General features: G+C 39.3%; 1 protein-coding gene and 1 non-coding gene across 4 annotated transcripts in view; both read right to left on the bottom strand.

Annotated features, from left to right (window-relative positions):
• Kctd1 (potassium channel tetramerization domain containing 1) overlaps window positions 1–14,203 on the bottom strand; it is a 97,379-nt gene that overhangs the window by 15,761 nt on the left and 67,415 nt on the right. For 2 of the 3 annotated variants that reach the window (XM_078030217.1, XM_021728931.3), the window contains exons 3-4: window positions 7,943–7,963; window positions 6,211–6,355 (exon numbers count right to left, since the gene is read on the bottom strand). In XM_078030217.1, the coding sequence (XP_077886343.1) occupies window positions 6,211–6,355; window positions 7,943–7,963 (166 nt within the window). The remainder of the gene's footprint in view (window positions 1–6,210; window positions 6,356–7,942; window positions 7,964–14,203) is intronic. The other variant, XM_005329053.5, reaches the window with a different exon arrangement.
• LOC120886686 (U6 spliceosomal RNA) lies at window positions 5,865–5,971 on the bottom strand. Its single transcript, XR_005729765.1, has one exon. It is a non-coding gene; the product is annotated as a U6 spliceosomal RNA (small nuclear RNA).

Here is a 14,203-nt window from a genome sequence, read left to right as displayed (position 1 = left end):
ACTGGCAGGCATTGACCAAGTGTGACGAACAGGGATGGCTGGCTTTCCAAACAGCTATTCACAGTTGTTACCCCTTACCTATTTCTCTCACTATTGAGACTGATAAAGAGGAAAAACTATCACTTTCTCAGCCTCCTCTGAAGCTCGGGTGGCTGGCTCAGTTCTGGCCAATGAACCACCCAGGGAAGTCTTCTGGGGGACCTTCTGATGAAGATAGAGTATTGTGACTAAAGAACCTTTTGCTTTTTTCCTGCCTTGAATAAAGATGTGATGCCTGGAGCTATGGCACTCACTTTCTGTTTCTGAGGTGACAGTCATGAGACCAGAACATCAGCAGAGGATAGCAAAACAAAAAGACAGAGTCCTAGTCCTTGATACATCTCTGAGCAGATAGCTCTGCCAACAACCATGCACCTCTGACTTCTTATGGGAGGAAAACAAATTTCCATTCCTTTAAGCCATTGTTAATTGGCTATTCTGACCCTGGCAACTGAAAGCACTCCAAACATACAACTGGGTGTCTAGTGCTAATTAACAGAGACAGAAAATTACAAATGTACTGTGCATGACCATGGAGAGTCAGGGGCACAGGAAAGCTAAGACAGGGCAGTCCCAGGAAGATTTCCTGGGGCTGTGATGAGTAAGATGAGCCCTGAATTCAAATGAAATCCAGGAAAACAGCAGTGCAAACCAGACAAGCAGGCAGAGGCCTGTTCCTAAGGGTGCAAGAAGATGGGGACTGAGGAGCTAAGGCAATTCCTGTTGGGCATATGTGTAGGCAGAGCTGGGTGAAGTGGCCAGGGCCAGGGCCAGGGCCGTCCCAGCCTCGTGGGTTCTGGCAAGGATAGAGTGCTTTGCTCCAGGAATAACAGGGAGATCCTGCAGAGTTTCTGGCAGGATAGATTATGATCACCTGGCCGGAAATGGGGTGGAGATGGGGGATGGAGAAAGGAAGGTGAGTGTGGTATCAATGGGCAACCAGAGGAAACCCTGTGCTGATGGGACTGTCCTGTGCCTTGACAGTACCAGTGTCAACATCCTGGTTGTGCTGGTGTATTATCATTTTTCAACATGTTGCTGCTGGGAGAAGGGGACTGGGCAACATGGGATCCCTCTGTATTATTTAAAAAAATTTTTTTTTAGTTGTAGATGGATACAATATCTTTATCTTATTTATGTATTTTTATGTGGTGCTGAAGTTGAACCTGGGCCCCATGCATGGAAGGTAAGCGCCTACCACTGAGCTACAACCTCAGCCCTCCCTCTGTATTTTTTTAACAAGTGTGTGTAAATTTATAATCATGTCAAAATAAAAAAAAAAATGGAACTAAAATAAGTGCCTCCTGGTGAAAAGAGTTGATGACAGAGGGAAGACCATTATGAAGCCACTCCCAGTAGTCTTGAGAGTGGCTGTGCCTGGGACCAGGGAGATGGGATGAGAGGGTAGATTGATTCCAAAAGTATCCAAGAGGTAAAATGGACAGATTAACAGATGGGATGTATGTAGGAGGCCAAGAAGAGGAAAAAGTCCAGAATGACCCTAGGTGCCTGCCCTGAGCATGGCAGATGCTGGCATCTTCCTGAGACAAGAGATACGGGAAGGGGAGTGGGCTTCATGGTGGTGGTGGGGAATGAGAAGCTGCCAGGGTGAACTCACTTTCAGGCAGCTTGTATTTAAGGAGCTAATGAATTCCCTAGGTAGGGATTCCAAGTGGGCATTTGGAAATGCAATCACCTAAAAATGAGGTGACTTTAGTATTGCACCAACCAAACTTATTTGTGATGAAGTCCAGGGTATATACAACTTTGATAGCAAAACACATGGAATCCTATGGCTGCTTTTCCTTCTACATGTCTTCAGCCACAATAATTTGACTTTTTGGGGGACAACTTCATTTTTAAAATTCATCATATTCTTTTAATTACTTAAGTAATATGTGGATGCCTGCTCCTTGTAAATAAAATAACAAAATTCAAACTAAAGTGTAGAGAACTAAAAGTGAAATTTCTTCCCTCACTCCATCTCTCTAGGAAACTATGAGATTAAGAACAAAAGTGCCTCTTTACCTTTCTATGTCACACCTTAGCCCCCTGCCTTTTTTTTTTTTTAATCTTGTCCTTCCACAAGGAAAAAAGTCCAGATCCACGTGGTAAGTGCCTGACATTGGTGGGACCACGTCTGATCAGTGTCAGGGACGCTGCTGGAATTTGTGCCCCATTTCCTCTCTTTGCGTGGGGCCAGTGCCTGTTTCCTGTGGTGAGCATGACTTTCTCCCTACCTCTTTGTTCTACCTGCAGCTAGTGTAGGAAGCGAGCTTGCTTTCTTAAAGCTCAGTGGCCTTGGAACTGCCACCTAAACCCAGTCATCTTCCTCTGCTGTGGTGTCTGAGCTTGGGTGTCCCTAGCATGAGGACCAGAGTAAGAGATATCATTTGTCTAATCCAGTTACTACCTGTGAGGCCTAGACAAAATTTTGCCCAAATTTATTAATAAAATAGCATACAGGAAAATATAGGAAAAAGATTAAAAAGTTGGCATGTAAAGAAAAAACTGTACACATTGCAAATTACCCTTAAAAACTTTGTAGGAGGGTGCCTTATTGGAAGCAGCTTCTCAATACACTTCCCTTCCTGATTTGGAAGAGATCATCACTGATGAAGTGGCTGACTTTTCATTTAGGAGCCACATTACACAAACCAAGTCCCCACATCTTTAGATCCTGGAATCACATTCATCATGGTGAGATGCACACCCTGGGAACTGCTACTGGCTGCGAGCAGCAAGCTCAGGAGTCTTCCTCAGGTTTATTCCAGGGTAGCAAGGGACCTGCATGTACTGGCTGCAGTTATTCTTCTCTCCCTTATTTTCTTGTCAAATGTACTAGTTGTTTTCATGTAAAATAAATATGCACACAATGTAACTCCTCTGTACTCTCTTTTCCATTTCACGAATAATCCTTGGCACATGGTCTACTGTTCAAAATTCAGAAGATAGATGAGAGGCTCCTGAACCATTATTAATTTGGGCTGTCTTCTAGTCCTTTTTCTCTGTTTTTAGATGTACACATATATACGGGTTTTCTTTCTTTCTTTCTCTTTTTTGCATAAATGTGAACATAATATTCTGTGAATTGCATTTTCTTAAATAATAAACTTTTGGTGTTTTCCCTCCTATACATCAGCAGATACATGAACCACATTCTCCAAAACTACTCTGTGTATGAATATTGTGAACTATTTGTAACCATCTGACACTGTTGAACTTTGCTATGTCCAGTTTTTGGTATTTCGAACATGACTGCAATAAACATTCTATGTACACATATGTTTACATATTTATATGAATATTAGTATAAGATAAATTAATAGGTATAAAATTGCTAGATCAAGGCATGCATATGTTTGAATGTGAATAGCTACTGCTGAATTACCCTCCAAAAATGGTTAATATCTTTCATTCCCAGCCACACTTTATTTTCCCCAACACTGCATATATCAACCTCTAAATTTTTGACAATTTAAAGGATAAGAAGGAGTGTATCATTTTATTTTTGTTTCTTTGAGCCTAAAGAGATTGAGTATCTTTTAAAATATTTATTGGCAATTCATATATTTTTTTCTTTGGGAAAATTTTGTTTATAGTTAAAAAGTTTTCCACTGGGTTTGTATGTTTTTTATATCTTGGGAGCTGTTTTTTGATGGATAATAATCTTTTGTTACAAATATTTCTTCTACAGTGATGCCTTCTGGGTAGTAAGTCTTATTTAGGTAAGCCCTTTCTGCCTCAAAATTATACTTTTAGAAATTCATTTGTATTTTTTCTAATATCTTTGTAGTACAGTTTTTATATTTATTTATTAAATTTTTATGAATTTATGACATGAGATAGGGGTTCTAGCTTTTTTCCAAATTTTTCCAAATGTCTCAGTGCTAATAATTGACTATTCCTTTCTTTTCTCACTGGTTTGGAATACCCACCTTAATAATTTATCAAACTGCTACACACACACACACACACACACACACACACACACCTACTTCTTCTTCTGGATCTTCTTCTTCATTGATCTATTTGTACATTTCAGCTCTGTCAAAATCACACTTTTAAATTATTGCCTGATAGTATGTTCAGATGTTGGTAGGATACATCTACCATTCCCCACCATTACTACCAATTGCACAACCCATAATAATTTTTTCTGATTATGAAGCTTGTTTTCCTTCTATAAAGCTTTATAAGTGGGTCAGATTTCATTTTATTTAAAAAATCTATTACTTAAATGGGTTTGCATTGAGTGTCTAGAGTGATTTGAGGATAACTGACAAGAATACTGAGGCTATGCACCCAAGAACACAGAATGTTCCTTCATCAGCCGACTCTTATGTTTACGTGTCGAGATTTGCTGTTTCTGTAATCAGACTTTGCACATTTATTGTTAGGTTTATGCCTAGGTATTATAATTTTTGTTGTGGTATGAAATTTTCCTTTATACTGTGAAATTGAGGCTTGCTATTCTAAAGCAAGGTATTGATTGTAATATATTGATCCTGAATTTAGATGCTTTAATGAGGTCTTTATTACTTCTAACAGTATTTAGTTGGTTCTTTAGAGTCTCCTGTTTAGGGAAACATTATCAGCTGCAAAAATCACATTTTCATATATTCCTAACACTGATGCTTCCTATAAGTCCTGGTCCAATTCTGTTGCCTAGAGTTACTAGCACAAAGTGATATTTTCTGGTGTGGCCACCTTTAACACTTGTTACTGATTTTAAAGGGAACAGTTCTGAATTTTTACTGTTAATCTTTCTTTTTGATTTATAGGAGACAAAGTTGTCTTCTTGGAGATAAAATTCCCTGTTATTCTCTAGCTTGCCAAGACTCATTAGAAGTGAACTTAATTGTTTTTTTTCACTGATTTCTTTTTTTTTTTTTATTTTTTAAAATTTTTATCGTTGGTTGTTCACAACATTACAAAGCTCTTGACATATCATATTTCACACTTTGATTCAAGTGGGTTATGAACTCCCATTTTTACTCCGTATACAGATTGCAGAATCACATAGGTTACACATCCACTGATTTACATATTGCCATACTAGTGTCTGTTGTATTCTGCTGCCTTTCCTATCCTCTACTATCCCCCCTCCCCTCTCCTCCCCTCCCATCTTCTCTCTCTACCCCATCTACTGTAATTCATTTCTCCCCCTTGTTTTTTTCCTTTTCCCCTCACTTCCTCTTGTATGTAATTTTGTATAACCATGAGGGTCTCCTTCCATTTCCATGCAATTTCCCTTCTCTCTCCTTTTCCCTCCCACCTCTCATCCCTGTTTAATGTTAATCTTCTTCTCATGCTCTTCCTCCCTACTCTGTTCTTAGTTACTCTCCTTATATCAAAGAAGACATTTGGCATTTGTTTTTTAGGGATTGGCTAGCTTCACTTAGCATAATCTGCTCTACTGCCATCCATTTCCCTGCAAATTCCATGATTTTGTCATTTTTTAATGCAGAGTAATACTCCATTGTGTATAAATGCCACATTTTTTTTTTATCCATTCGTCTATTGAAAGGCATCTAGGTTGGTTCCACAGTCTTGCTATTGTGAATTGTGCTGCTATGAACATCGATGTAGCAGTGTTCCTGTAGCATGCTCTTTTTAGGTCTTTAGGGAATAGACCAAGAAGAGGAATAGCGGGGTCAAATGGTGGTTCCATTCCCAGCTTTCCAAGAAATCTCCATACTGCTTTCCAAATTGGCTGCACCAATTTGCAGTCCCACCAGCAATGTACAAGTGTACCCTTTTCCCCACATCCTCGCCAGCACATGTTGTTGTTTGACTTCATAATGGCTGCCAATCTTACTGGAAAAAATATGGAATGCTTCACGAATCTGCGTGTCATCCTTGCGCAGGGGCCATGCCAATCTTCTCTGTATCGTTCCAATTTTAGTATATGTGCTGCCGAAGCGAGCACTGAACTTAATTGTCATTAAAATCTTTTTCAAAAAAAAAAAAAAAAAGCAATCCGCTTTCGGTCATGTAAAACTTTAATGATCATATGCTGTATTTCACAAAGACAGTAAAACCATTTCAAAAAGACCTCTGATGCCATGAAAGTTGGCATATGTTAAAAATATAGAACTAGAAATATTTTTTTGGAGCACGTCAAAACAAATCACATAAATATTGTTAATTTAACATGGATGCCCTCACCTTGAAATCATCAGGAATGAGGAGTTTGGATGTTCGTAGAAAATTCAAGATATATCTGAACATCTGTCCGTCTCTGTCAATGAAATAGTGCTGTTTGAGACTGTCCAAAACAATAGGCTCTGTACCATCAAAAAGTCTTCCGATTCTGTGATAGAAAAGAGGAACAGTGAAGACAATTAGATCAACTGGCCACTAAGACTAAGAGCTACACTTCTGTGTCACCGTCAAAGGTAGTACTTTTGCAGATGGAAATAGGGAAAAATCATCCATTAAATAGTTATGGCTTGCTCAGAAGTGCTGATCCCTGCTTGATAATAGCTCAGGACGAGATAATTCAAAATGGTTTCAGGTTTTCTCAAGAATATTCTTTTGTTCAGTGTCACCTGCAAAGGAAACGTTCCTGACGTGCAAAGGAAATGTTCCTGACGTGGTGATTATGGCTAAGTGCTGTCAGTGTAATGGAAGTTCCTTTCTTTTCCCTGATCTTACTTAAAACAACCTTCTCTGCTACTTAAAAAAAAAAAAAGTAATAGCTCCAAAGTACCTTTAAAACTGATACTAAAGAAGCAATTCTGTTTTTAAGAAATCTGTTTTCTGAGTTTTCTACATTCATAATCCTAAACTTCTAATAATGCCTATATGCCAACATCTATTATAAAAAAGAAAAATTTAAAATATCACTTGTCTAGGAGAATATATTCTCCTTTTACAGTCTAGTTTCTTAAGTCTTAGAAAAGAGCAATCTTAATAGCCAGGCATCATCATAAAAAAAATAAATATTTGATCACCCAGAAATGTGACCTAGTTTTGGAATAAGCAACTCCAGGTAATTTTTAAAAAACAGGGATCTGTAATGTGTTTTCCCATTTGTACAGCATGCTACAGTTAAAGCATTTTGCATCCAGGGTTATTTATCCCATTAAGGTTGAACTTACATATTTTAGTATATATTCAGTGAACAGAAAGTGGCCATATCTGTTCTACAAACAAGCAATGGAGTAGCTAGTGATGCACAAATATTTTATATCTGAAAATAGATTTTGCACACTAGAAATAGATTTCTTTACCAAAAGATTTATTTTACTTTTCATTATACTATAGGCAGGCAAATGGCTCCATTTCTTAATTTAAAAAAATTGCTGATCTCACAAGTCTATCTCTGATTTGGAATGTCACTGTATTCACTTGAAAAGTTTTTGGTTTTGGGGATTGAACCCAGGGATGCTTAACCACTGAGCCATATCCCCAGATCTTTTTATTTTTTAGTTTGAGAGAAGGTCTTAGGGCCTCACTAAGTTGCTGAGACTGGCTTTGAACTTGCGATCCTCCTGCCTCCCAGCTTGAATTTGTTGTTGTTGTTGTTGTTTTTAAATCATTTTCTAATCTTATGTTGAAATGGGACACAGTTTCACCCCTCTTAAAATACAATAAGCAAAGAAGTAGGAGTTGCTTCCCTGTGCATGTTTGTTTCAGTAAAATTTTTTAAAAGATAATTTTAAAATTTATTCTCTATCTGAAGATAGTGTATGCAAAGAAGAAAACAATAGTAGGGTAGATTTTGTAAAACTCAATCAATTTTTCTGAGCTAGTGTTTTTATCCAGCTTTCCATAAAGTATAGGTGGTGATCTGGGGTGTGGATTACAGTCATCCTGGGGATTCCTTCACGGCATGCTTATTGACACATCAGTCAAACAGATGGTAGGCCCAAAACTCAAATGATTAGTCACTTACTTGTAATGTTTCCAGGACAGTCTGATGCAGGATGGGAAAGAATGAGACAGGTTTGCCTCTTATTAAAACATTTCACTCTTTACAGTTAATAACATGATAAATTTTTGGTTGACAGGGGAAGAACAGGGAGCTACATTAATTAAGTGATTTCTAGATGCCTTGCTCTATCCTCAGCATTTTATTCGTGTAACAAATCCATTATCTTCATTTTAAAGATGTAGAAATAGGCTTGAAAAGATGAGTAACTTGCCCAACTAGTTAAGTAGCATTGGGGAATTTGTATAATGTCTGAGCCAGAAAGTACCTCCTCACACTGATGGGAATCAAAAGGATGGCCATTACTGACTGAAAAGCTTTTGGTATAGAGTTTTTATTTCTATCTGTATTTGCTGAGCAAGAAGTTTACAAGGAAATCTAAGCCCCTACACTGATAATTTTTGGGACCTGAAATAAATCAGTATTAATGATCGTAAGTCATTTAGTAAACAGATGGAAGAGATGAAAATCATTTTATTCTTAGATAAATCCTGTGCTTTTTATTCTTAGATAAAAGCTCCTTTTCAAGGTTTAGACTTGGATATACCCAGGCACAGAATGAGTGATTAATAAATTTATATCAAGTAAAGGAATCAAGAATAACTGAGGAATGTGGAATGAGAATGAGGCCTGGCTAGTTAGTAGCTTTAATCTGAATGAATCAGCTTCTCTGTGTCTTTATTCTTTTATAAAATTATCTCAGCTTATCTTATAAAATAAGTATAATGCTCAGGGTTGATGGGAAAGTCTAGTGGGTCATGGGTTCACGATAATAGAAGGTATTCTAAGCCAGCCAACAAAAATTTCTACAAAGGCAATTCTTAGAAGACTGAAGGCACAAAGGAACAGGATTTAAGGAAGAAAAAGAACAACTGTGGCAGAGAAGTACACTGTCACAGACCTTTCCAAAATAGAAAGAAGTGTCACTGAAATGGTTTTTCGGATGCAAAACTCAAAACCAAAAACAGCCTTTGGAGGATACAGGAAATTGGGCATGGATACAAAGGCATCTTCACTTTAGATTTAGGTGGAACAGAAAAAAAAAAAAAAAGACGTAAAGGAAAGGGCAGGAGAAAAATCTGAACAGAGACCATGAGCAGAAAAGCCGGCTCCACCTGTAGACCTAGAGATAGGCCACCCTCTGGGCAAAGCTGTGGATGAGGGAGAAACAGAATCTCCAGGGGCACTCAATGAAGACCAAAAGAGTCAAGAAGCAAAGGAAAGGACAAACTCAACCAGCACTACAGGAAACTCAGTCTGGGTTACAAAGGACAAAGAGAAAGAACGTGAGTCCTGTCTGGATGCTCTCCTCCTTAGTAAACTGAAAGCGGTAGCCAGGTCATCCCCAACCCATTCATACAAGCTGGAGGTTGTGTGCCCCGGAACTTTGGGCCACGCTGAGCAGAAGTGCTCCAGTGGGAACAGGAATAGGAAAGGAACAGGAATAGGAAAGGGCCAGGTGGGGCGGAAGTGCTTCAGTGGGAACAGAAATAGGGAAGGGCCGGGTGAGGCGGAAGTGCCCCTGTGAGACCTGAGACAGGAATGTTGGGGGTTCCAGGGTGGTGGAAGGTGGCTGAGAAACTCTCACTGCTTAAGGCTGCGTGGGGTGTGGGAGCAGAGAAAACGGAAAGGACTGGAGGGGAGGACACTTGGGTCATGGACGCTCATACCTGAGTGAGGTGAAAGGCCTCTTGGAGCAGAACAAGTTCCCTATTCCGAGCAACAAATGTTAGAAGCAATAAAAGGAATTGTTTTGCTGCTGCTTTCTGCCAGCTTTAAAAGGAGGAACGTTTTGAGTTGTGAAAACAATGCAAAAGGAGAGGGAAGGCGGTGCTAGTAATCATAAAATGGCGTCCCTGGGTGGTTTTTGAGATTGGCTGGCTGTGCCGTGGAAAAGTATGGTCTGGCACAGCAAATAAAGGGGGAAATCGACACAGGCTGTATTTCTTGCGGACATAAGAATGGAGTTACAAGTCAAACTGCAGTGATTTGTAAACTCTGGTGCCTGAAAACTATGTGGAACTGATTACAGTTTACTAACCTTGGATAACATTCCTGTTTTCCAACTGACCAAGACCAAGCTGGCTGCAGATGATGAATGGCTGGGTTTTTCTTCTTGTTTTTACACTCATTGACCCACGTGGCAATGTGGAGAAAGATTTCCTTCCACACTTTTTGAAAAGGATCATCATTTTGCCATTTTATTTTGGACAATTTCAAACTTATAACCAAGGCAGAGAAAATGCTATAATCAACTCCAACACAATCATCATCCAATTTCAGAAGCTATCAACTCTTGTCCCATCTACCTCTTGCCCTAATCTCCTTCACAGGTATCTTTGAAGTAAATTTCTTAACATCACCTCATTTTATCTGTAAATGTTTTATTAATGACTAGGATTATAAAGGTTCATTTAAAACATGCATTAATTGATGTTGAATTACATTATTTTTTGTTGCTTTTTCAGGAACACTTAAATAAGGACCTAACCTGGGAAGAAATCAGGTTGCCCTTGGAGGGAAGTAAGTCTGGTTTCCTGTTACCGCTCCCTCTTTCCCTGGTATAGTGTGGTACATACTGCATATTTACAGAATGGTCTTAAGAGAAAGAGAATGTAGGGCTAATATCTCATTTACCTCGCTGAGTGAGTCATTTGTTAAGAATTTTTTTTTTTTCTTGTGTCTTCATTCACTTATAGGACCTGGTTTCTCTAATTCACTGTGACTCAGTTCCTTAGGAATTTCTCTTTCTTTTTTTGTAATTATTTCAGACCAGTGTTCACTGAGCCTGACAATGCTCAGATTGGAGATGTGCCACAGTTCTTGCTTTTGTGGAATTCAACAGTCTGTGGGGCTAGGAGTGCAGTATGATCCAGGGAGTCAGTGATGTATAGAAGGACTGTAAGAGTACACAGGAGGGGCCTCTAACTCATCAAACTTAGTTGTAGGTTGGCAGGAAAGAAAGAGAAAGTTCATTGGAGACCTGAAGGACAAGAAAGGTGGCCAAGTACAGGGGTAGGAGGTAAGATTAAAAGGAGAGGAGTGGCAAAGTGACAAAGGTCTGAAACTGAACAAGCCTGCCATGTGATTACTCTTCACTGGGGTGTAGATTCAGGCTGATTGAAAAATGAGGCTGGAGCAGCCCACGCCAGATGGAAAAGAGCCCTCCCTACAAGCTAGGTCAAAATGTTTAGAGTTGGTCTCAGAGTGATGGGGACTGATATCAGGCCATGCCCTCAGGGATCTTAAGGGGGGAAAAAAGCATATTTAGAAGTGAGACAGAATTGAGATGCCATATCTGAAATATTTCCTCACAGATGCAGCTTCTGGCTTATCCAAATTCTCTCTCCTTTGCCTACCTTTTGACTGTCATTTGCATAGTACCTTGGCACTTAACCCTGAGGGTACAATGGACTTACCTGGAGAGCTTTTAAAAAATACTGACGCTGGGGCCCACTCCCAGTTATTCTGATGTAGTTGGGTGGGAGCAAGGCCTAGGCATCTGTATTTTTTAAAGTTTGCCAAGTAAGTCTCAATTAAGTTGAAAACCAGTAAAAATGAAGTTGAACAGAGAGAGGAAAGAAGAGCAAGTTAATGTTATTAGCTTGAAATGCTGTTAGTCATGTTCTCACTTTACACTGTCACAGCACACCCTTAAAAGTCAACCACACTTTTAGAAATGAAAGATCCCCAGGATGACCTACTTTGGCCTCCTGTTTAAAAACGTATAAGCAGAGTCCCAAATATATAACCCTCAAGGATCCATAGCTGGGTTGACACAGAGCTACTCCAAACCTCTCTGTGCTGCCCCTAGTGCAATATGTGGAGAACTGTCATATTGAAGCCATTGGAGGACTACCGCTCTAATGCTAGTTACTACTTGGTGAATAGTATCATGTACCAAAGAGGGACCTGGCTTTCTTAAGGGCTTTATATCATTTAATCTCCACAATGATCCTCTGAAATGGCTTACTCTTCTCATCTCATAGACAAAGAAACAAGCCCAGATGGCTAAGTCACTTGGCCAAAGGGATATAGCTTTTAAATGATGGAGCCTGGGTGCCCACCCAGGTCTGAATCTAAAGTTTGCTTTCTTGACCACTAACTATACTGCCTTTTCATTTGTATTTAAAACATTTCCCTTGGGAAATGTTTCATTGTTTTAGTTTGATAGAGCTCAATGTCCCAATAGCTAATGTTATTTGGTTATTATCAATTTTGTAGGTAAACAAATGTGCTTGATAACTGGCATTCAAAAAGTGGATGCTCTGGGACTTCATTTGGGATGTCTTCTCACATCCTAAACCCAATCAAACCAAAGCAAACCAAAATGAAGCACCCCAAGACTTCTGAGGTTGCTTTGAGCACAGCAAAGGAGTGTCAGAACAGGGGGATCGTGGGGACTCGGGAAATGGAAACTGGTCCTGGGAGAAGCAGTACACATCTGCCTCCATGCACCTTATACGTTATTTGCTGTTTCCTCACATTTAATCTGGACACACTCCCATGGGATTTGTGGCTGCAAAGGAAATTCAACCCTATTGAGGCCACCTTCTGTGTCCAGGCTCCACACACCCACTCCTTCCCAGGCTGCTGCTGCATGGTGAACACCCTGTCAGGTCCTGGCCATGCCAGTCACATGACACCAGGCTCTGTTTTACCTAGAGGCAAGCTGGATAATCCTTTCAGCCCTCCACAGCTGCTCCACACAGGATAATTACAGAGGGAGCACTCCTGCTGCAGGATGGACTTGCCCAGGGAGGGTGGAGTTGATCCCTGGGGAATGAAGTGAAAAGCCCGGCCAAGGGATAAAGAGGATGAGAAAAGGGCAGGGCACCATGTAGTTCTCCTTTGCCAAAAAAACACCTTTTATTCCTCTACCTCTGGGTTTCCAAGCCACAGAAAAATATGGTTTGGATTTAAGGAAAAGATTTCATTTAGTTTCTGGTTCAGATTTATTTGGCTGGCAAAGAGATTCAGCGGCCACTTCTAAATGACCTCTTTGGCATTTGGAGATATTTTTAAATTATAAAAGTGATACCTACTCATTGTTGAAAATTGTTAAAGTATAGATGGTGAAAAGCAGCAAAATAGTAAAGCAATCTGCCATGAGCTCACCATTTGGGAGGGCATTTAAAAATCTGATTTAAAGAGTATTTTTCTATTGAATTACTTTGTTTTCACAAACTTGACTCTGATTTTTTGTTTGTTTGTTTTTTAAGTATTCTAACTTGGATTCCCAATCAAGTTTCTGACCTCAGAGTTGAGGACATAATTGAAACATAGGTGGATGGCAAACAGAGTAGAGGTCTGGGTGGAGGTGTGTATGCTTGTGTGTGCTTGCACAATTGTGTGTGGGTGGGTGTGTGTGCATTCCTGGGAACCTGAGGCCTAGGGAGAGCTATGACTACTGGGTGAATCTGCCCTCAGGACAGCAGGGAAGGAAGGAGACATGAATAGAAGAGACAGTGTTGCAAAAAAAAGATACCTTCTTCTCTTTTCTGCTCAGATGGAGAGGAAGTAAACAAAGAGGAAGGAAAGGCAGAGAAATCCTAGATTAATATCTGATACTTTTTGAAACATGAGGTTCAAGACTGAATTCTTCCTATTTTTTTCTAAACCTATTTATGAATTTATTTTTAAATATTTATAATAAAAAGATTTCTTTTAAGAAGAAATCTTTGCTGGGTATTATTGCAATGTGAAAAAAATTACAATTTACTGTTTTAGAAGTCTGAGGGATCACAAACAGCATTTAATTTGCTTGAAGTCTTATAACTGAAAAAATTCTAGGAATAGCTCTTTAGAGTTTCCAGACTTGGTAAATTTCATCTATATTTCATGATCACAGATAAAAATCATTTCAGAGCTTGTTATAGAAATGGATAGAAGTAATTTAAGGGAAGGGAGAAAATAATTTTTAAGTAAAAACAAAACAAATCTTTACCTACTTATGGGGAAGTAATGTTCCCAGTACCTGTTCCCTGAGGCAGCATCATTTTCTTAAATGATATATAGAACCAAAGAAAGTAGAGAAGCCAGGAAATGCAAGTTTAAATTATATAAGAAAAACTCTGAGTATAATAACAACGCAGGAATTCAGCATCTTTGAGATTTCATCCTGATGGTGGTACTGACAGCTCAGGGGCAGCTCAATGTCCTGAGGGCATTGCTTGCTCTCTAGGAATTTTAGGAGTTCTCTTCATGACTCTTGGGCTAGAAAAT

The sequence above is a fragment of the Ictidomys tridecemlineatus genome, chromosome 13, assembly GCF_052094955.1.
Source record: "Ictidomys tridecemlineatus isolate mIctTri1 chromosome 13, mIctTri1.hap1, whole genome shotgun sequence".
Taxonomy (NCBI): Eukaryota; Metazoa; Chordata; class Mammalia; order Rodentia; family Sciuridae; genus Ictidomys; species Ictidomys tridecemlineatus.
Note: the sequence above shows the minus strand (reverse complement) of the source record. Positions and strands in the feature narration are given on the sequence as shown.